The 23221-nt window shown below is 44.0% G+C and overlaps 2 protein-coding genes across 3 annotated transcripts in view; one reads left to right on the top strand and one right to left on the bottom strand.

Moving 5' to 3' along the window:
• Positions 1–413: 413 nt before the first annotated feature.
• On the bottom strand, positions 414–12358 carry LOC139573248 (FAD synthase-like). Its single transcript, XM_071396493.1, has 10 exons — positions 12237–12358; positions 10661–10878; positions 10144–10521; positions 4388–4501; positions 3842–4109; positions 3567–3714; positions 3173–3271; positions 2739–2928; positions 2485–2558; positions 414–933 (listed from the first exon to the last, which is right to left on the bottom strand). Exons 2-10 carry the CDS (start codon positions 10838–10840, stop codon positions 798–800), a joined length of 1587 nt encoding a protein of 528 aa, XP_071252594.1. The 5' UTR covers positions 10841–10878; positions 12237–12358; the 3' UTR covers positions 414–797.
• A 1053-nt stretch (positions 12359–13411) lies between these two features.
• The window catches only part of LOC139573246 (SHC-transforming protein 1-like), a 29402-nt gene continuing 19592 nt past the window's right edge, over positions 13412–23221 (top strand). The window contains exons 1-2 of one of the 2 annotated variants that reach the window (XM_071396491.1): positions 13412–13676; positions 19749–19795. In XM_071396491.1, the coding sequence (XP_071252592.1) occupies positions 19784–19795 (12 nt within the window). In that variant the 5' untranslated portion in view covers positions 13412–13676; positions 19749–19783. The remainder of the gene's footprint in view (positions 13677–19748; positions 19796–23221) is intronic. The other variant, XM_071396492.1, reaches the window with a different exon arrangement.

The following is a 23221-nucleotide window of genomic DNA, read 5'->3' as shown; positions in this document are numbered from 1 at the left end:
CCAGGCGCCCTGGTTTGAGTGTTAAGAACTGCAACGTTGCTGGGTTTTTCACACAACAGTTTCCTGTGTATCAAGAATGGTCCACTACCTAAAGGACATCCAGCCAACTTAACACAACTGTGGGAAGCATTGAAGTCAACATGGCCAGCATCCCTGTGGAACGCTTGACACCTTGTAGAGTCCATGCCCCAACGAATTGAGGCTGTTCTGAGGGAAAAGGGGGGTGCAACTCAATATTAGGAAGGTGTTCCTAATGTTTTGTATGCTCAGCGTAGATTAAAAGACGTAGCTTGTAGTGTAAAATCGTGAACAGAGGAATATTGTTAAAATGTACAACAGAATAATTACTCTCCCTCCCCCTCTCCCATCAGCACCTTCACAATCTCTTGCCAATAATTAATTAATAAGTAAACTTGTGACAGACTGATATTTTATTACAAACCATGTAAATCCATATCATTAGATTCTAAGCCACTCAGACATACACTCAGACACACGTTTTCCACTCAGAAACACACACTTTTCCTTCAAAATTCACTCATTCTGCGATCATTCTCTGGTTCTTTGTCTGTTCCACTTTCCTCAATCCGTTCCCTCTTTCCTTCACTCTCCTCATCCTTCCTGTTCCTCTCTTCAGAAGTTGCCTGTATGTTCAGTTTTGTCTAATGGTTACGGTTGGGATTTGAGGAGGATAAGGTGATCCTAGGTCTGTCCCTACAAGCATCTTTTACCTGGAGCCCCAATCAGGAGGGGCGGATAAAAGATCAGGACATGACGTTACAAACAAGGAAGTGACATCATTCACGTGAGTCGCGCTCCATTTCCTCATTCTCCAAGAGGTGGGCAGGTCTATAGCGGCTCACGCCCCTCCCATCCACCACTTGGAGGGCGGGGTTTCGGCAGGTGTTGTCCATGCTACCCAATGAGGTGTACCTGTCAGGAGACGGACAGAGGACTCAGTCAGAGACTAGGACAGGGGAGTAGACAGTGAGAGGAAACAGAGGACATGTTTGATTAACCTCTCTAGGGTACGTGGGACGGTAGCGTCCCACCTCTTCAACAGCCAGTGAAACTGCAGGGCGCCAAATTCAAAACAGAAATCCCATAATTAAAATTCCTCAAACATACATGTATTTTACACCATTTTAAAGATACACTTGTTGTAAATCCAGCCACAGTGTCCGATTTCAAAAAGGCTTTTCAAAGAAACGCAAACCAAACGATTGTTAGGTGAGTAACTATTCACAGAATAACACAGCCATTTTTCCAGCCAAAGAGAGGATTCACAAAAAGCAGAAATATAGATAAAATTAATCACTAACCTTTGATGATCTTCATCAGATGACACTCATAGGACTTCATGTTACACAATACATGTATTTTTTGTTCGGTAAAGTTCATATTTATATCCAAAAATCTGAGTTTACATTGGCGCGTTATGTTCAGAAGTTCCAAAACATCCGGTGATTTTGCAGAGAGCCACATCAATTTACAGAAATACTCATCATAAATGTTGATGAAAATACAACTTATGCATGGAATTTTAGATGCACTTCTTAATGCAACCGCTGTGGCAGATTTCAAAAAAGCTTTACGGAAAAAGCAAACCATGCAATAATCTGAGTCGGCGCTCAGAGCCCAATCAAGACACAAATATATTCGCCATATTGTGCAGTCAACAGAAGTCAGAAATAACATTATAAACATTCACTTACCTTTGATGATCTTCATCAGAATGCACTCCCAGGAATCACAGTTCCACAATAAATGTTTGTTTTGTTCGATAATGTCCATCATTTATGTCCAAATTCCTCCTTGTTGTTCTAGCGTTCAGTACACTTCCCAAACTCACGACGCGCGGGCAAGTCCAGCGGAAAGTACGGACGAAAAGTAAAAAAAGTTATATTACAGTCCGTAAAAACATGACAAACGAAGTATTGAATCAATCTTTAAGATGTTTTTAACATAATTCTTCAATAATGTTCCAACCGGAGAATTCCTTTGTCTTCAGAAGTGCGATGGAACAGAGCTCGCTCTCACATGAACGCGCATGGTCAAGCGCATGTTCAGGTCATGGTAGACCTTACTCAATCCCCTCTCATTCGGCCCCACCACAGTAGAAGCATCAGACAAGGTTCTAAAGACTGTTGACATCTAGTGGAAGCCTTACTAAGTGCAACATTACCAATATCCCACTGTATCTTCAATAGGAGCTGAGTTGAAAATCGACCAACCTCAGATTTCCCACTTCCTGATTGGATTTTTTCTCAGGTTTTTGCCTGCCATATGAGTTCTGGTATACTCACAGACATCATTCAAACAGTTTTAGAAACTTCTGAGTTTTTCTATCCATATCTACTAATAATATGCATATTCTATCTTTTATAGCTTTGTAGGCCGTTTACTCTGGGCATGCTTTACATCCGGATGTGAAAATACTGCCCCCTACCCCAAAGAAGTTAAGAGGTGTGTATGTCGTCTTACCCTTTATCATATAGAATACAGTAGGGCACATATAGAGTCCTCAGGAATGACCAGATATCATGATACGTCCAGTCCTGATAGAGGGAGACAGAGAGAGGGGGAGGGAGAGAAACCAAGAAAGAGGGGGGTGGGAGACACAGAGAGAGAGAGGGAGACAAGAGAGAGAAGGAGAAAGAGAGGGAGGAAGAGAGAGCATTAGAAGTATATCACACAGATACCCTCAGAAAGGGAACATTGCAAGCATCATGTCTCACCAGCAGGGGGTTGACCCTCATGTAGTCCGGCCATCCAGGGTCAGTGAGACACATGGGTGTGAGTGTGTGTGAGTAGGGGTCAGTCCTCCTGGTGCCCATACACACAGCTCTCAGCTCTGGCCTCCTCTCCTGTACATCACTCAATGCCTGCCGAATACTGCCCTCCACTGAGAAAATCTCCAGGTCATACCTATGGGAGACAGGATGGAGCTCTGCTAAATAGTGAGCCAAAGTCTCTGTATAATAATACTGTAATACATTTTATTATCAGAGTTTTGCTCAAACTCAAAGATGCAATGCAGACCAAGCTACAACCATACACAGACTTGTTGGGTACAGAAAAAAAGTACATAGCTAACACAGAGGTGCAGTATATAGGGATTGAGGAAACGACCTAGCGATGCTAACGCTAACTACAGAGACCGATAGCTCACCTCTTTATTGTGTCCTGGAGGAATCTCTCCATCTCTGGGAAGGGAGAGACGATGCGAATGTACAGAGCCTTTACCTTGTCCTTACCCTCCGGATACCGCCTATGAGGGAGGGGAAGAGAGAAAGAGAGAATAAATACGAGGTAGATTTTCCCAGTAAACAATCAATTCAGACAGGATAACACAAAATATGGGTTAAAAGTCACATATCGTCTCATCCCCAGTTTACAATTGGCTCATTCATCCCCCTCCTCTCCCCTGTAACTATTCCCCAGGTCGTTGCTGCAAATGAGAACGTGTTCTCAGTCAACTTACCTGGTAAAATAACGGTAAAATAAATTAAAAAAATTAAAGAAAATTCCTTCATTCCGTCTTTATTGCCCTCTCTCTCTCTCACCGTTTCAGTGCAGCGTAATATAGATGTAGTAGAGCAGTGCAGTCTTTGCCTCCATTGAAGCCCACACAGATCTCCCCTGCCGAATACTGATCCAGAGCAGTCTCTATGGTCTTCAGAGCGTTTGTCACTTTATCACCCAGCGGTGTGCCTATGGGAGATGGAGTTCATACAGACAGTTGGGGTCATGGGAAATGTAGTCACTGTCATTTTTTATGGGTACTCTACCTGTCCCTCCCTCCACCACCCCTCCCTCCTTTGCCCTCTCTCACACACACCGCTGTTGGCCAGTGTGTAGACCTCCTCAGTAGCGATGGACACAGGGTCCGTGACCAGGGGAACCACACTGCCTTTGGGCATCTCCTCCAGCAGCTGAGCCCGGGCCTTCTCCACCTCCTCAGAGCTGTCTGAATCCAGCACCAACCTGACCCGGTGGTAGTTACTGAGCCAGTCAGGGTAGGAGCCCAGAGCCGCCCTCTTCCCCCAGCCCGCCTGCAGGCGGGTCAGCACCGGGGCGATCAACGCCTCGTCTGCATCCACAAACACCTACAACACAACGCAGGGGAATACGTAACATTATAACAGGCATCCATTGCAGCAGTGGTCCTGTGCAGGCTTTGTTTCAGCCCAGCACAAACACAGCTGATTCAGCTCATCAAGGTCTTGATGATTAGTCGATAAATTGAGTCAGATGTGTTAAATCTGAGATGGAACACAAGCCTGCCCACCCTGTGGGTCTCCAGGCCCAGGAGTCATGCGACGTTTGTCTACATATTGAAAACGTCCTGTCGAATGTATTGTAGTGGAGCCAGACGGTTGGTCACCTCTCGTGTGTGGAAGGTGGTCCCTGAGCCAGCGAACAGGTGCTCCAGACCGTTGAAGGCTCTCTCCAACAGAGACGGGATCCCAGGGAAGATGTAGACGTTACGCACACTCACCTGGGAATGACACAGAGACGGGTCAGAACCAGGACCAGCATGACATCAAGCATCTCCAGACTCTTAAGAAAGCCGGTGGCACTCATATCTCCTATCATTAAAATATATTTGACCTGGTTTCAGACACTGACCATCAGGTAGAACGATCATGTTTTCTACATGATATCATGTTATACTACAGCGTTAAAGAATACTCATTTCTGATTAGCTAGAAGGGCATTCTAGAATGACATTAAAACCAGATAACTGGACAGTTGGAAAAGATATCGGGACGCCTTGCAATCATGACGCAATATGCGCCTACACATGCAGACCGTCCTTGTTACAGGAAGCTAAACCAACAACTGCACAAACTGAAATTGGATAAATTGTAAACGAAAGGTCCAAAGAGGAAAAGAACGTAACTAGCTAGCGTGGATTTGTTTTTGCAGAGACGTTTTTTTGGAGCAGTGAGTGATAAACATGAATCTCTCTGGACCCAACCAATACTCCCTCTAAACTGTGCGTGTGCACAGGCGCGACGCAGTAGAAATAAAAGCCTGCACAGAGAAGCACGAGATTGAATTTCACTTAACTTTCTAGAGTTTTTCCCCCTTAGTTAACACTATGAACATTCGTTTCCCTTTACTGTGGGAATTGTGCAATAAAATGCAAATTAATTACTTAAAAATCATACAATGTGATTTTCTGGATTTTTGTTTTAGATTCCGTCTCTCACAGTTGAAGTGTACCTATGATAAAAATCACAGACCTCTACCGGCTTTGTAAGTAGGAAAACCGGCAGTGTATCAAATACTTGTTCTCCCCACTGTATATATACACACACACACAACTCAGCAAAAAAAGAAACATCCCTTTTTCAGGACCCTGTCTTTCAAAGAAAACGATATCATAACCGCCATCGATAAAAGACAGTACTGTGCAGCCGTCTTCATCGACCTTGCCAAGGCTTTCGACTGTGTCAATCACCACATTCATATCGACAGACTCAACAGCCTTGGATTCTCAAATGACTGCCTCGCCTGGTTCACCAACTACTTCTCAGATAGAGTTCAGTGTGTCAAATCGGAGGGCCTGTTGTCCGGACCTGTGGCAGTCTCTATGGGGGTACCACAGGGTTCAATTCTCTGGCCGATTCTTTTCTCTGTATATATCAATGATGTCGCTCTTGCTGCTGGTGATTCTCTGATCCACCTCTACGCAGACGACACCATTCTGTATACATCTGGCCCTTCTTTGGACACTTTGCTAACAAACCTCTAAACGAGCTTCAATGCCATACAACTCTCCTTCCGTGCCCCCCAACTGCTTTTAAATGCTAGTAAAACTAGGTGCATGCTTTTCAACCGATTGCTGCCTGCACCCGCCCGCCCGACTAGCATCACTACTCTGGATGGTTCTGACTTAGAATATGTGGACAACTACAAATACCTAGATGTCTTGGTAAACTGTAAACTCTCCTTCCAGACTCACATTAAGCATCTCCATTCCAAAAACAAATCTAGAATCGGGTTCCTATTTCGCAACAAAGCCTCCTTCACTCATGCTGCCAAACATTCCCTCGTAAAACTGACTATCCTACCAATCCTTGACTTCGGCGATGTCATTTACAAAATAGCCTCCAACACTCTACTCAGCAAACTGGATGTAGTCTATCACAGTGCCATCCGTTGTATCACCAAAGCCCCATATACTACCCACCACTGCGACCTGTATGCTCTCGTTGGCTGGCCCTCACTACATATTTGTCGCCAAACCCACTGGCTCCAGGACATCTAAGTCTTTGCTAGGTAAAGCCCCGCCTTATCTCAGCTCACTGGTCACCATAGCAACACCCACCCGTAGCACGCGCTCCAGCAGGTATATTTTTCCTTACAGTTCTCTGCTGCCAATGACTGGAACGAATTGCAAAAATCTCTGAAGCTGGAGTCTTATAACTCCCTCTCTAACTTTAAGCATCACCTGTACACAGCCAATCTGTAAATAGCACACCCAACTACCTCATCCCCATATTGTTACTTATCCTCTTGCTCTTTTGCACCCCAGTATCTCTACTTGCACATCATCACCTGCACATCTATCACTCCAGTGTTAATGCTAAATTGTAATTATTTTGCCTCCATGGCCTATTTATTGCCTTACCTCCCTACTCTTCTACATTTGCACACACTGTACATATATTTTTATTTTGTGTTATTGACTGTAAGTTTGTTTATGTGTAACTCTGATGTTGTTTTTCTTGCACTGCTTTGCTTTATCTTGGCCAGGTCGCAGTTGTAAATGAGAACTTTTACTCAACTGGCCTACCTGGTTAAATAAAGGTGAAATAAATCAAATAAAAAAACAGATCTTCATTGTAAATGGTTTAAACACCGTTTCCATGCTTGTTCAATTAACCATAATTAATGAACATGTACCTGTGGAACGGTCGTTAAGACACTAACAGCTTACAGATGGTAGGCAATTAAGGTCCATTATGAAAACTAAAGAGGCCTTTCTACTGACTCTGAAACACACCAAAAGAAAGATGCCCAGGGTCCCTGCTCATCTGCGTGAACGTGCCTTAGGCATGCTGCAAGGAGGCATGAGGACTGCAGATGTGGCCAGGGTAATAAATTGCAAGGTCCGTACTGTGAGACGCCTAAGACAGCGCTACAGCTGTCCGTCCTGTCTCCCTGATCGTCCTCGCAGTGGCAGACCACATGTAACAACACCTGCACAGGATCGGTACATCCGAACATCACACCTGCGGGACAGGTACAGGATGGCAACAACAACTGCCCGAGTTACACCAGGAACACACAATCCCTCCATCAGTGCTCAGACTGTCCGCAATAGGCTGGACTGAGGACGTGTAGGCCTGTTGTAAGGCAGGTCCTCACCAGACATCACCGGCAACAACGTCACCTACGAGCACAAACCCACTGTCACTGGACCAGAGGACTGGCAAAAATTGCTCTTCGCTGACGAGTCGCAGTTTTGTCTCATCAGGGGTGATGGTCGGATTCGCGTTTATCGTTGAAGGAATGAGTGTTACACCGAGGCCTGTACTCCTGAGCGGGATCGACTTGGAGGTGGAGGGTCCGTCATGGTCTGGGGCGGTGTGTCACAGCATCATCGGACTGAGCTTGTTGTCATTGGAGGCAATCTCAACGCTGTGCGTTACAGGGAAGACATCCTCCTCCCTCATGTGGTACCCTTCTTGAAGGCTCATCCTGACATGACCCTCCAGCATGACAATGCCACCAGCCATACTGCTCGTTCTGTGCATGATTTCCTGCAAGACAGGAATGTCAGTGTTCTGCCATGGTCAGCGAAGAGCCCGGATCTCAATCCCATTGAGCACGTCTGGGACCTGTTGGATTGGAGGGTGAGGGCTAGGGCCATTCCTGCCAGAAATGTCCAGGAACTTGCAGGTGCGTTGGTGGAAGAGTGGGGTAACATCTCACAGCAAGAACTGGCAAATCTGGTGCAGTCCATCAAGAGGAGATGCACTGCAGTACTTAATGCAGCTGGTGGCCACACCAGATACTGACTGTTACTTTTGACCCCCCCCCCACTTTGTTCAGGGACACATTATTCCATTTCTGTTAGTCACATGTCAGTGGAACTTGTTCAGTTTATGTCTCAGTTGTTGAATCTTGTTATGTTCATACAAATATTTACACGTTAAGTTTGCTGAAAATAAACACAGTTGACAGTGAGAGGACGTTTCTTTTTTTTGCTGATATATATATAAAAATAATGGTCCCTCCACCCCCACCTGGGATATGGATGTCCGATGAAGACTTAAGGGTGGAAACGTTCTAAATAAAATCACCTGGGAGCAGGAGCAGCAGTGTGCAGAGTTATCCTTTCTGTTTTCCATATATGGATCTGTGCCATTCACTTTGAACTGGAATGTGTACAGCATAAGCAGTCGTGAGTAGATGAGCTTGTTTTGAGATCAAAGTGAGAGCTGCATGTAGCCACTTGTGCACATTTGTTCATATTCTCTGCTAGTTAGTGAGTTATTAGTCCAGTTATAGATCATTTGTAGTCAGCAATGGGGGAGTGGATGCTTCCTACAAGAGCACAAAATGTGTACATGTCTAGCCATCTTTGAGATGCAAGTCAGGTAAAGAGCTTTTTTTGTCTTAAAAAGGGACAGTGTTGTATTTTGAGGCAGGCTTGAATAAGATAAGTAGCCAATAGGCAGATTGTAGCATAATTTGTCTAATTCTCTGTAATAATGGTATGGGAATAATAATGCTTTTTTTTTGTAAAGTGGTCTCTTGCATCAAACACAACAACATTTTCAGTCACCTCGTCTGAAGGACAAGTGGATAAACAGGTTAATGTCAAGCCCTGCATGTTTTTTTCAAAGTCTCATGGAATGTAGACCTACATTAAACACCACACATCGGCTGCTACTGTAGGCTGACCGATAGAACAGCTATTTCCATGTACAAATATTATGGAATGCATTTTCTACATTGTTTTTGATGGTAGGCCACTCTGGTAGGCCTACATTATGATCAAATAGCCACAGTAGCCTACTTGACCACTGTCTGAAAACTGTAACTTAAAGCGGGTACAGCCTCAGTAAATGTGCGCTGGAAGTTGCACAGAATTTTCACAACATTCAAGTTTGCACTCAGCAGACCTGAAATTTGCTGAGTGCCAAAAATGTTTTTAGGGAACATTGGTCCATACTTTTGCAGTCATGTCACAAGTGGCGCTATGCTGTCAAATCCGGCCACATATTTCTAGTTTGACCAGCTGTTTTCAGACAATTGTATTTTTTTCCCATTTGGTTGTCATATTGGCAGGTTTGCTAGCAACAAACTATTTAGCTAGCTTCTAGCCTAGTGTTTGATATGCAATGTGATCCTCGTAATGAACAGTGTCGACTGTCCTGGTGAGAAGGCAAACTTTTCTAGCTATACCAGGCAAAATCGGGCATTATCAGCTCATTGTTATCGATTTATTCAAATGAATGTCAATAGAAAACATCTACTTTGCTGTTAATCTTGCTGAAGAGTTTGTGACTGTGTTAGCCATAGCTAGCGGGCTAGCTAGCAAGCAAGGGATAAGAATGTTGGCAGCGAGCATGGCAACAGGACAAAGAACAAATGACTGGGTCACGTCCATAAATATCAAACTAATCATAATGAACCACTGGGCCGAGTCTTTAGCAACCAAAATATGAGTATGAATTTGCTTAAAGAAGTGAAAATATCAACAAATTTTTTTTTTTCTACCGGTAAATGTGTGCTTAGTATTGTTTTCTTTGGCAAATGTGGTATAAACGGGATAAACAGCTTAAACAAATGCAACAAAATAAACTTTGCTGTTATTCGGCTGCAGAGGTCGGGACTGTGTTGCTGTAGCTAGTTGGCTCCGCCTCATCCCGCTCTGCCATCCGTTGTTTCCAACGTAATGTACAGAACGTGGGCGTTTATCTCTTACATGTTAAAGGAATCAGATGATGCATTTTGCATCATAATGATGATGTGGCAAGTGACGCTTTACTTCTTGAAAGTCCAATATCTTGACTTGACTGCTAACATTCAAAACATTTAGGGACTGTATCAACAGTGGACTAATGAGGAAAAAAATACCAAAACATATTTTTTGATTAACAGTAGTCAGCCACTGACCAGTGGGTAGCGTAGTGGCTGTCCAGTCTGAGGGTCAGTGCCGTAGTTGAGCTTGGCCGAGCGGGGGACCATGGCTAGCTTCATGGCTGCACTCTCCCTATCCACCACCCCAAAGAACTCCTCCACCAAACGGGTCAGCTCCGGGTGGGCATGCAGCTCCTCCTCGAATGCCATGGCAACGCTCTCGAAGGTGACGTCATCGTGGGTGGGGCCTATTCCCCCAGAGGTGAGCAGGTGTGTGTACTGTGGGGCCAGGAGGGCCACCTCCTTCGAGATGACCTCCTGCTGGTCAGGGATTACTGTGACACGCTGGACACACACTCCCAGCTTCCTCAGCGCTCGTGACAGGAAGGCGCTGTTAGTGTCCACCGTGTGACCCTGAGAGAGTTGGGGGTAGAGGGAGGGAGAGAGACCCTTTAAATTAGCTAACTCCTAAGAGATAGGGACTTGGGGAGGAGGTTGTTGTCAGAGATCAGGCATATTCCACTCAGTACCAAGCCCCCATCTCCAGTATCACCTTGAGTATCTCGTCCCCGATGATGAGGATGGCTGCTGTGACAGCACCCCCTTTCTGTTGACAGGAGATACCGCAGCTCTGGTGATTCTGAGCCATGGTTACAGTGGTGACCTGGACCTGGGCGGCCACTCTCCTCACTCGCACCGCTGCTCTACTCAGCCTGGACACAGCCTGCAGCATCCAGACCTGAGACAGAAAGAGTGGGGGAAGAGAACCAACTAGAGAGGTAGGTAGGGAAGGAGAGGGACATGGAGGGTGAGTTATGGAGGAGTAGAGGAGAGGGAGAAAGAAAGAAAGGGGAGAATGGGTACTGAGCAGTACATACTAGTTCCAACAAGATCAAAATGTAGTCATTGGATAGCAATAAGTTTGTCATCTTATTTACATAGGGCAGGGAGGGTAAACCAGGGGAGGAGTGTTACATACACAGGATTTCACCATAAATTATTGTCCAGTTAGCTAGCTATTCTATTTGAAATCCAAGCATTAACTTGATGAAGTTATGGTGGCTCAAATGTATTGCTGTCTAAGTTCAAGATACATGTCTGCTGTAGTTATAAGCCACCTGCCTATCTAGAGTGGCAGCCCTCATTCTCCACATACAACACCTGTTCTGCCAGTCACATTCTGTTAAAGGTCTCCAAAGCACACATCCCTGGGTCGCTCCTCTTTTCAGTTCGCTGCAGCTAGTGACTGGAACGAGCTGCAACAAACACTCAAACTGGATAGTTTTATCTCAATCTCTTCATTCAAAGACTCAGTCATGGACACTCTTACTGACAGTTGTCACTGCTTTGTATGACGTATTGTTGTCTCTTCCTTCTTGACCTTTGTGCTGTTGACTTTCCCAATAATGTTGGTACCATGTTTTTGTGCCACTACCATGTTGTGTTGCTACTGTACCATGCTGTGTTGTCATGTTTTGCTGCCTTGTTATGTTGTTGTCTTAGGTCTCTCTTTAAGTTGTGTTGTGTCTCTCTTGTTGTTATGTGTGTTATGTCCTTTATTTATATATATATTTTTTTCCTTTTCTTTTTTTAATCCCAGGTCCCCGTCCCCACAGGAGGCCTTTGGTAGGCCGTAATTGTAAATAAGAATGTGTTCTTAATAACTGACTTACCTAGTTAAATAAAGGTTAAATTTAAAAAAGTAAAGGGCGATCTCGCCACGGTCATTCGGCGAGGAACAAGCCAGCCACAACCATTGCATTGGCCCAGATACGGAAAAGGAAGCGAGACATCCCACTCGCACATATTTTTCTGGTTCATATTAAGTCTATGAACTAAGCAGACCAGATCCAGCTGCTATCCCTAAAGCAGACCGGAACTATGACAACTGTTTTCAAAGGTAAACGGCCTGCGTAAGATATCTTCATTTAGCCTATGATTGGACATCATATGCTAACAGCTAGCTAGTTACCCTGCGCAACGCGCACAAGAGTTTGTATGTAACCATGATCATTAGTTTAATGGCAACGTGATACCCTTTCTACAGATCATAATTTATCTCTGCTGTGACAATAGATAGCAACAATCATGTAATTGATAACCCGTGTAATCAACAGACAAGTGCTTACCCTAAAGTCGCATACGTCCTCGTAATGTATTTGCCGACAAACTGCATGTCCTTCAAACACAGGGCGGCTCTGGCGAGCCAATCAAGAGCAATAAAGTGTGAATCCAGAAAGCCAATGAGCTGTGAGAAGGCGGGACGGAAAGTTCCCACGTGTTTATGTAGCGGAAGTACAGGGTGTGCAGTGTTACACTGATAACGTGGTTTTGTATAGAAGGGATACAACTTTTTTTTCGTAGTAGGTTTAGCACAACGTGAGCAGTAGGTTATGAGAACTAGGTCAAGGTTATGAAAATAGTTAGGATTAGCTCAATTTAAAAAATTTTTTTTTTTTTTAAATACTTTTGACGTCAAATTTCACAACCTGTATCCCTTCTAGACAAGACCCAGATAACATGCACCCAGAGTATGCCTACAATATTATTTTATGATTATAACATTATTATTATATTAGTCTCGACCAAGCAAAAACACGTGTTTTAAGCCTATCTGCAACAGAGTTTACAATTCTTACAATGATTTGTGATAAACCATAAGAAAAACAATAAGTAGTCGGTAGAATGTAGATATGTAGACTGTCCTTTGTAGCTTAATTGGTAGAGCATGGCGCTTGGGTTGTAGGTTCGATTCCCACGTTGGACCAGTACAAAAAATGATTAAAATATGCATTCACTACTGTAAATCGCGCTGGATCGTCTGCTAAATGTAAATGTTTTTATTTTTTATTTTCTAATACTGTCAAGTACAAATATTAATATGTGCGCGTGCAAATATGGTATCTACCAGCAGAGGACTCCAGTGAACAGTATTCACTATGCATACATGACTGGCCTACATGGAATTATCGAGACTATAGGCTATTTATCATATTTTACCTATTCAATAAGGGCCTATTCTATTATTGAACATTATTTGGTCTCAGTGATCCAATCATAAACGTTATGAACTGCTATTCAGGTTTGTTCTCGTGCTCCTCGGTCAAGAAATGGTGTAGCCTATAACATAGGCATTACAGTTGCACTATGCAAATAATGTGTGATTCAACAAAGACTGTGTCTATGTGGTTTAATGTCAGTTTACTCGGTTATACCGTAGGCCGGTTTGTTATTGTGGGAAGTTAACTTTTTGCGCAATCCCTTTCTGTCAAGGCCACTCAACCGCGGGCCAGGTGCAGAGAACCACACAAACTGACTGGCAAATGACGTTACCATTTGTTCGCGGAAGTGGCTTTTTTGTGTCGGTAGAAAGGGGGAGGAAAGGAAGAGAAACTAAAGAAGAAAAGTTTCAGCCCTCTTTCTAAAGAAATTCATATGCACACTGTACGACAGCTGGTGATTTGAACCTTCACATTCAGCCACTTGTGTAATTTAGTTAGAGGTAGGCCTACGGGACAACAACAGCTGGGAGAAAACAAGAGGCACAAAAGGGACGAGGAAGATAGCTGGTAAGTTCTTCTGACAAAAGTTCACCACACTTCTCTGGGCATGGTTTGGGCTTGAATTGTAAGGGCTGCGTGTTGTAACGTGGTAGAGAGACGTTTTAGGACATTCGAATACTAAAGCAATAACATTCTGTCTGACAGATGAATATTATTTGCTATAGGCCGATTGTAGGCTGCCTTACTTTTTGTTGTGCCATCAGTTCGATGTTGGCGAAACAATATTTTGCTGATATCTATTCTAGCAAGACTGCTGAGTTCAGTGTGGCCGTACTACGAAAAAATGTAGTTATTGTAACATTGCGAAATATAGCCTAGTGATACAAAGTAACTCGCCTAGGCCGCACATTAAACATTCTATCCATTCAACAGAAGTCGCAAACAACCGTGTTGTCACTTTTGGGTGTTTTCAAAATAAAAGTGGTTTTCTGCATAGGCTACTAGAAATAGTCAGTTCTGTAGGCCTGGGTCCCTGGGATATCATTACTTTCCTCACACCAAGTTGTCCAACTCAGTCATTTAAACTGTTCTGGAAACACTTTATAGACCTACATGAGTACTAATACTGTAACAAGAAAAGTAACAGCATTGTTTGTATTGACATGTTGTTTATGTACTACTATAGCAATATGGAGTTTTGTTTGTTTTTCTACACGTGGAACAGGAACTGATCACTATTCCGCTTATGTAAACTCCACAAGACCTACTTGCAATGGAAACTATGCTACCATTTTTACTATGTAAAAACATGTTAATGCAAGAATATTACTAAATGAATCCCAGTGTTACCACACAGGTTTAGAGAAACTGAATCTAAAGTCTGACTAAACAGGCTGGTTTTGGCTTTCTGTAAATGCTCTAGTTCTTTTTCAGCAACCTAATCAGAAGTTAGGATTAAACTACATTTCTGTGATGTGCAATATAGATCTTTAGCATATTGTCAAGATGGCATTCTCATGGAGATGATTTAATGTTTCAATAGGTCTAGGTTCTAGATTGTCATGGAGATGATTTAATGTTTCAATAGGTCTAGGTTCTAGATTGTCATGGAGATGATTTAATGTTTCAATAGGTCTAGGTTCTAGATTGTCATGGAGATGATTTAATGTTTCAATAGGTCTAGGTTCTAGATTGTCATGGAGATGATTTAATGTTTCAATAGGTCTAGGTTCTAGATTGTCATGGAAGTGTAACTATTTGTTTCAGACAACAATGATCATTTAAATCATCTGTAACAATCTCTTGACTAAAACAGTGTTCTGTAGTTGGATACGTGCCTTACAGAACATTCAACAACAAGCTGTGATTCTGGGCCCTTCATTAGCCTATGATTTGGGTTGTATTGGTGTGGCCAGATACGTAAACACACACAGTTGTTATGGTTACCTACACCTCAGTCTGTGATGGGACTACTGTTGTTCGACAGCTGGCCTGGTCCTGAGCCCTATACTACGTATGTGGTTTGAGGAGTTAGCGAGGTAACTTTGGTCAACTCTTGAGTTCAACTCGGGATAACTGGTACCACGACAGTGGCTCACCTTTTAGCCAGGTACATTTCTATGGCAACAAATCCAGAACTAACCTGCCCCTGGGCAGGCTTACTCAGGGTTAACTCCATGTATCCTGAATGAAGTGTCACGAGTTAAAGACCAATAAAATCAAGTAAAACGTGTGTATAACTTAATACAATTATTATATGGATAGGAGTGGGGGAAAGGTGCTCGTGTAATGATAAGCACACTAAAGAAGGCATTAACGGTAATAAAATAAAGACGGCACTTCAACAAGCCTATTTTACACCACAGCCTGCTGAATTTGCAGCATAACTCTTTTCATTTTGCACAAATTAAGACGTGGCACTGACTCGCCCATGGATGGATGTTTCAGCCTTGTCTCAATGAAAAGTTTGGCGTTCGACCAGACACGTGTCTGGTCGCAGGCATATAAGCAGGCATATAAGCAATATCCACGGTTGTAGTACGGATGAAGCATGAGCTGGAATGTGACTAAAGCTGGCTAGCTTTAGAAAACCCTGAGTAGATGTAGGTTTAATCATAGTAGACCACTCTGATGGTTTGGAGACACCCCAGACAGATAGGGGTCAGGGATGGAGTGGATAAAGGTAGGCCTATGTGTCTGAACAGACTGCTTCATAATATGCCCAGCTCCCATATCACACTCTCACACACTCCTTAAACTCACTGTCAGTGGGTTATCTCTCTGATGGTGATGAAGAGGAGGAAGGCTTGAGTGACTGCTGCATGGCTGGGCCTGGGGATAATACACTCTGAGAGACAGAAATGTCAGTGATAGAAACGTACACACAAACTACCAACGAATCTATTAGTCTATCTGTCAATCAAAGACATCCTGTCTGACACAGAGCTTCACAATCCACCTCAGACCCTCTCAATCAAACAGGGTCTGCCCAATCTAATGCAGACCCTATCAATCAAAAGCAGAACCAATCAGTCCTGTCTGTGTGATAAGCTTGGCTGGGTGACACCTTTCGTTAACTCCCTTTTGATTTGTCAGACAGGTGTGTGTATCTCCGCTCAAAATTAAGTGTGTGCGAGCGCGTGCATGTATGCATGTGTGCGCACGTGTGCCAGCCCTTAGTTGCAATTGGCAACAGTCTTGGATTTCACTCAGCGTCAGTTTGTGTATCAATATGAGGCAGTGTCTGACATGTAGCTCACTGCCAGAGAAAAAAGCCAAGCAGCTGGCTAGATACTGCTCTGTTTTAGCTGGCAAGATACTGTTTCAGCTGTTGTGAGCAGCAGCAGCTTATCTGCATCGAGAAGAGGTTTTGTTTCCATGGTTTTAAGAAGATTCATATGTATGACCTTTTACTTATTTGGGTCCTTCACTGTAACACTTAATTGTGGACCCAAATAGTTTTCAGCATGGGTGGAAACACTGTAGGAGCAGTTATCTGGGTCTCAGTGTGTGGTTGTCCGTCTCTTATAACGTAGCGGAAGAGATGGTGAGACCTGAGCTCCACTTCCTGCCCTGCAGCCCTGGTCTGCCTCCTACTCACTTCACATAGACACTTAGACTACATGCTGAGCTGCAGACAGATTCACTCCCACATAGATACATTTAAACTAAAGGCCCACTAGTATTTACTTGATGCTTTGCATAAAAGTGTCTTCTAAATGGCATATATAATAATCAAGTCCCAAAGTAATTATTATGATACCACTATTCATAGATTATTAGATTTTTTGTGATACAAAACAGGGAGCTTTATCAGGGTTGCACATGCTTCATACTCAGGCCAGTAATATATTGATGCTTCCTGTCGGTCACATTTGGTCAGCACAGTTAGAGAGGCACAATCCTAATGTCTGATGTTATTAACAGGAGTACATATGAACAGGGAGCGAAAGGAACTCCTGTCCACTGAATGGAACCGAATGAAATGAATAGACTGGTTAGCTCCCGTCTCCTTTATGACATCTCTGTGCCTAATTCTGTTTTCTGCCATCCTAGGTTCATGGCATTGGGTCTGTGTGGTGTGACCTCTGTGTGGGAGGTTTGTGAGGTTAAAAGGGAACTGTTTCAGTCTCACATCCTGCTCTGGCCCAGAGGCTACAGTTTCCAGGGATTTCTTATTGTTTCTCTGTAAAGTGTTACACTCTGAGTTCCCTATGGTGTGCAGTCTGTGTAGTGTTGCACACTAATAGTTCCCCTGGCTGGCTGAGCCTGTAGTCAGAGCTGGGGTGAAGAAGTTCTCTGTCTACCATACCAGTATGCTTGTGAATAAAGTTTTACGACTCTGAGTTTCTTCAGTCTTTGGGCTGTTGTCTTGAATTATCCAATTTATTTGGGCCATAAGTTGTGTAGGGCAGGCTATGAGTCAGAGCGAGTCCGTATAGATTTGGACAGACCTGTCCTGTGTGTTGTAAAGTATTGATCTCCGTTAAGGCCTGTTGTTCTGGACAGTAAGGTGTGTGCGCGTGCGTTTGTGTGTACAGCATTTATGGGGCCCTGTAGAATTGGTTAATATTCATCAAAGCAGCAACACAGAAGGGAGAGGGACATGGGGAGAAGAGATGGACTGATGGGAGATATCTTGTTATTCAGTCAATTCTAGCAGTGACTGCCCTGAGAATCTTTGGTTTATATATGATAGCTTTGCGCACTCTTAGTGAAGACATCAAAACTATGAAATAACACCATTATTCTACAATGTAGAAAATAGTAAAAATAAAGAAAATAATGAGTAGGAGTGTCCAAACTTGACTGGTACTGTATATACATTTTTACACCCAGGTTAAAACACTCACCAGACAGATTATTAGGTACACCCATCTAGTACCGGGTCAGACCCCCTTTGCCTCCAGAACAGCCTGAATTCTTTGGGACATTCTACAAGGTGTCGGAAACGTTCCACAGGGATGTTGGTCCATGTTGGCGTCATGGCATCATGCAGTTGCTGCAGATTGGACAGCGGTACATACATGCTGTGAACGGCCCGTTCCATCTCATCCTAAAGATGCTCTATTGGGTTGAGGTCTGTGGACTGACCAGGCCGCAACAGTAAACTGAACTGGCTGTCACGTTCCAGGTGATGTTTCCACTCCTCAATTGTCCAGTGTTGGTGATCATGTGCCCACTGGAGCTGCTTCTTCTTGTTTTTAGCTGATAGGAGTGGAACCCGGTGTGGTCAGGACAGGAGGCAGGCAGAATGGGAATGTGTGTGTGTTTTGAGTCTGAGAGTAGCTCAGTATGTGAGTCGGCAATAAAAAAAACTTTCAGACTACCTGTCCCTTGTTAATAGCCGGGCAGCGGCACACATTCCAGCAAATAAACACCTGTTTCAAATACATGTCGTGTCTAAATTTAATTGTTTACAAGTGAAATTCAGTGAGTACAGTAAAGATTGTTCAAAAGAAGATAAAGGATGAGACGGCAGTGTGGTTTGACATGGTCGGCACCACTACGGTGGATACAAGAGTGAGTGAGATAATGGTGCTGAAACGTGAAATCGGGGGTGTATGATAGGCAGCCTAGTCTTTGCATGTCTGATCTGCGATGGATTTGTTATTACAATGTTTATACTGGTCACAATCAGTGTGGTAGTCTTTTCAACATTTTATTGAGCAAGAGCTGTGTGCGTTAAGGAAATAGACGCCTGGCTCAAATAAGCGCCGGTTGTGTTCAGTGATTTAAAGCAAATAAACACCTGGGATATTAGTTGAAGTTTTACAGTATTTGGTATTGAGGGATAGAGGAGGGGACAAACTTGGAGAACCTGAGAGGAAAAGAGAAAATCAATGAGAGAGCGGACAAAAGAGAGAAAGGGAAACAGACAAGAGTAAGTGAATGAAGGAGAGCAGATAGACTGAGAATAAAACGAGGATAGCGACAGAGTGAGAATATAACGAGGAGAGAGGAAAGGAGAGCGAAAAAGAGGGAGAGAGGAAGGGACAGAGTTTCGTTTTGTTTCCCCCTATCTGTTTGTCTCACATGTAGAACTGTTAACTGGTCGGTCAGGTGGTTGGGCCTGCTGAATGCTGAAGGCCTGGCTAATCTAATGTCCATACCACCCCCTAATCACATTGATATACCCTCAATAACCTGACTATTTCTGGACCTGTTCTGTCACATTCACAACACACCACCTGACACGGTTATATGTTGTGCGTGTGTGTACACTTATGACGGATTTTGGGAAGGAAAGCTGTTGTCTGGATTTATTTGACTAGTCCCTGTAAGTAATTCCTTGAATTCCACAATGTGTGTCTGAACATGCTCAATACACACACACACACACACACACACACACACACACACACACACACACACACACACACACACACACACACACACAGTCTTTGGTATGTGGGGATACAAAAACAGCTTGCCTAACGTGTGTGTGTACCTTTGCGCTCACCTGAGCAAGAAGGTCACATGACTCTCTCCACAGCTGATCCCGGGAGCAATGCATGCTCCAACCCAAGTGTTTGTGAGGGGATCCTTTAGGAGAACTATGATTCGCTACATGTACAACGCTCAGTGATTGGTTAAGAGTGTGTGTACCGTGTGCTGATGTGCGCTTGGTGTTTTTAGGGTTACAGACACTCACAGGCAGTCAGTGTTGTCCCATGGAATACGTGGTAAGAACTTGAGACACACACACACAGAGGCATATGGGTTGCTGGTTGCTCCTCCCACTGTCAGCATCTCCCTGCTGTAAAGGACATTGTTTATTTGTATGTCTAAGCCATTTAGAGCTGTGTGTGTGTGTGTGTGTGTGTGTGTGGTGTGTGTGTGTGTGTTACGCTGGTGCAGGGCCTGGTGTGGGGTTGCTGTGTGTGCGTTCAACAATCACAACAATCACTCTGTATACCGCTGTGATCTGTATGGTGAACGGTGTCATCACACTGTGGGTGTGCGTTCAACAATCACTCTCTCTGTGGGCAACGCTTTGTAACGCTGAGGTGTTGACGTGGGTTCTGTGGTTCTCTCCCTGATTCTGTCTCTCTAGCGGTTCTGCAGTTCTAGATCTTCTGTGTTTCTGTCTGAATCTCGGTTCTCACTTGGTCCACTGATCACTTTGGTTTTCTCTTTTCTTTTTAAGACTTGAAGAATATGTATCTTGACAGCCACATCAAGTGTATTGTTTCTGTTGTTACTGTCCTGTTTGTGAGATAATAACCTGTTCTTTACCAGCGGTGAACTCAAGTGGTACAGTAGCTGCTTGGCATTGTCAGGTTAAGTGTCCATATTTGGCCGTGTACATCAATGCCCTCATCAGCCTGCATCTCTGGTCTGTGTGGTCTGTCTGGTCTGTCTGTCTGTCTGTCTGTCTGTCTGTCTGTCTGTCTGTCTGTCTGTCTGTCTGTCTGTCGAGAGAGAGACTCTCCCCTCCCTCTCTTCCTCTGTCTGTTTCCCTCCTCTTTTCTCTTTCCCTCCATCTCAATTCAATCTCTCCCTCTGGTTCTCAGGTTACCAAACAGGAATAAGGGGGAGGAGCCTTTTAGAGGGAAAACAGCCCATGTGGGCTCTACTATCTCCATCCCCTCCTCCATCCATCCCGTTGTCCTTCCCCTAGTGTGTGTGTGTGTGGGAGAGCGCAACGCTCAGTGCACACGCGTGCATATACTGTTAAATGATTTAGACTGCAAAGTGGGAGAGGGGAAAAGGGGAGCAGAGAGGGAAAGGGGAGGGAAATGGAAGGAGGTAGGGAAAGGAAATGGAAGGAGGGAGGGAAAGGAAATGGAAGGAGGGAGGGAGGGAGGGAAATGGAAGGAGCGAGGGGAGGAGGGGTGAGCGGATGAGACAGAGGAAAAAAGCAGCAGCGCATGAGCGTGAGAGAGAGAGAGAGGCGGCATCACCCAGACAGACAGATAGACAGAGAGGGAGAAGGAGAGGATAGATAGCGGGCTCGTCTCTCACTCAGACAGAGCTGGAAGGAAAGCAAAGGGGGATGAGAGAGCAAAGCAAGAGGAGGAGAGGAAGACAATGAAGGAGTGCTGTTGTTCAGCCCTGCCGTTCTGCTGTTTCACATTCCGCTGAGACGGGGAAGAGGAGGAGGACAAGCGGAGGAGAGGATAGATGGAGAGGATATGCAATCTGGCAATGACTTTGTGATTTAAACGAGTGGAAGAGAGGAGAGAGAAAGGGTGTTTAAACATGAATATGGTTCTGATGTGAATATGGAGCTCTGTTAATACCATGCTACGGATAATCACCTCTACTCTGTCTAACCCAAAATAAGGAACAATTGTTTTACATTTTTCATTCACTCTTGAAGCAAAGGAAGAGTTCTCAAGGAATTTATTCACAACTCAAAACAAAAAAAATACATTTTGTTTTGTAAAATAAACAATTATAGGTGGAAAAAAACCTGCTCTGCAGATTATTATACAATCACCACCTTTGTCTTTACTTACCTAACAGTTAGGACTGTACAGGAAAACATCCAGGTTGTTGTTATGCAATTCTTTTCTAAAGTGTTAGCTTTTGTGATTAGTAAAGTTTATTGATATTAATATTGACTATCATATATGAAAGTATTTCATCCTCTGAAGCAATATATGTTGTGTTAATCCATGTGTCCTAGCCAGAGTCTGGAATCAGCCAGGTTGGGATGTCAACATTGATTTGGTTTTATGGCCGGTGCGACGTGGGCCAAACTTTGATCATTTCCTGAGTGGTATTGATCCCTCCAGGAGTCTCTGGCTGGCAGACCGGCTGTAGTTTCTCCAGTTAGATGTTAAAGACCGTAATGGGTCCGTCTCAGCTCTGCTTAGCTGCTGCGGGGCTCTGATTTGTGGAAGAAGTCTTATCTCTTTGTCTGAGATGTTTCTGGCGCTGTCAGGATTTCTCAATATAGATCCTGAGCAGGCTTCTCTTTTAATGTCTGTTGCCACGGCAACTTGCATCCGCCGCAGTCGGAGACAGACTGAGATGTAAAGTTCTTTTGAGTCTTTTTCTCTTATTTCAAACACTGGTGCTGTTCTTTCTATACGTGTCTGTCTAGGGTGGTGACGACCAGGAGAAACAGTCTAGACAGGACCCTAGACTGGACCAGACTACTGGTGGGGTGTTAGTGTGTAGAACCTCTAACCTATTTATCTAAATGTAGGCTCTGTCTAGAATTCTAGACTGAATTTGATGCAGTGTTCTTACTGGTTTGCCATGAGGTATATCTCTCGTTCTCTCTCTTTAGCTTGTGCTGTGCCATCTTTGCCGTTAACTAGCATCCTGACCTGGACAGGTGGTATACCAAGCCGATGTCAGAAATGACTGGACAAGTCTGGATTATAATCAGATGATTCTACTGATACTGTATGTGGACATATTCACTTTGTACAGCTGTGGAACTGTGTAGTCTTAACTGGTATCGTCAACTGTGTGTTGTTTATGTGTTAGTGTAGTGGTGACTTTCTCTACTTGTTGTGTGTGTTTTCTATCTGTGTGTAGGAGAATCAGGACCTCTCCTCAGGTAGAGGGCGCTGTACTCTGCACTCGTCTGACCTACACTGTGTTTTATTCTGTGCACTAACATCTGGCAGGGCGAGGGTTAAACCTGCTGTATTAGCATTTACTAGTGTTAACCTATGTATGTTTGCTAACTGACTCGTTGGCTATGTTTGTGACATCTCGTCACTGTTAGTGAGTGTTGCTAGCGTTTCACAATTGAACGCAACACTATACGTTCATCCGTGTTGACATGTATATTTTAGTCATTTAGCACACACTCTTTTCCAGAGCGACTTAGAGTTGTGAGTGCATACTTGTTCGTACTGGTCCCCTGTAGGAATCGAACCCACAACCCTGGCGTTGCAAGCCTAATGCTCCACCAGGTGAGCGACACGGGACACGTTGGCTACAGCCACTAATTGACCGTCGCAATCTGACCATCTAGCCTGCAGTTAGCATTCCACTGGTAGTGCTACAGCACTAGGACAAATAGACATTAGAGCATAGACTATAATGGAAGACTTTTGTAGTTATGCAAAGACACTTAGGCTGTGCTAAGAGCCTGCCGTAGGCTGTCGTAAGACCTTAAAAGCCCTTCATAGCCCCTACATTGC

Source organism: Salvelinus alpinus, chromosome 4 (assembly GCF_045679555.1).
Source record: "Salvelinus alpinus chromosome 4, SLU_Salpinus.1, whole genome shotgun sequence".
Taxonomy (NCBI): Eukaryota; Metazoa; Chordata; class Actinopteri; order Salmoniformes; family Salmonidae; genus Salvelinus; species Salvelinus alpinus.
This window is presented reverse-complemented; position numbering and strand designations above follow the sequence as displayed.

Bases quoted from the DNA above. Each gene is read 5' to 3' on its own strand.
- LOC139573248 (XM_071396493.1), bottom strand. From the start codon at position 10,840: ATGCTGCAGGCTGTGTCCAGGCTGAGTAGAGCAGCGGTGCGAGTGAGG. The intron at 4,502-10,143 runs GTCAGTGGCTGA...TGTCATTCCCAG, and splicing joins AGCCACTACGCTACCCACTG to GTGAGTGTGCGTAACGTCTA. The intron at 934-2,484 runs GTAAGACGACAT...GTCTCCTGACAG, and splicing joins TGTATTCTATATGATAAAGG to GTACACCTCATTGGGTAGCA.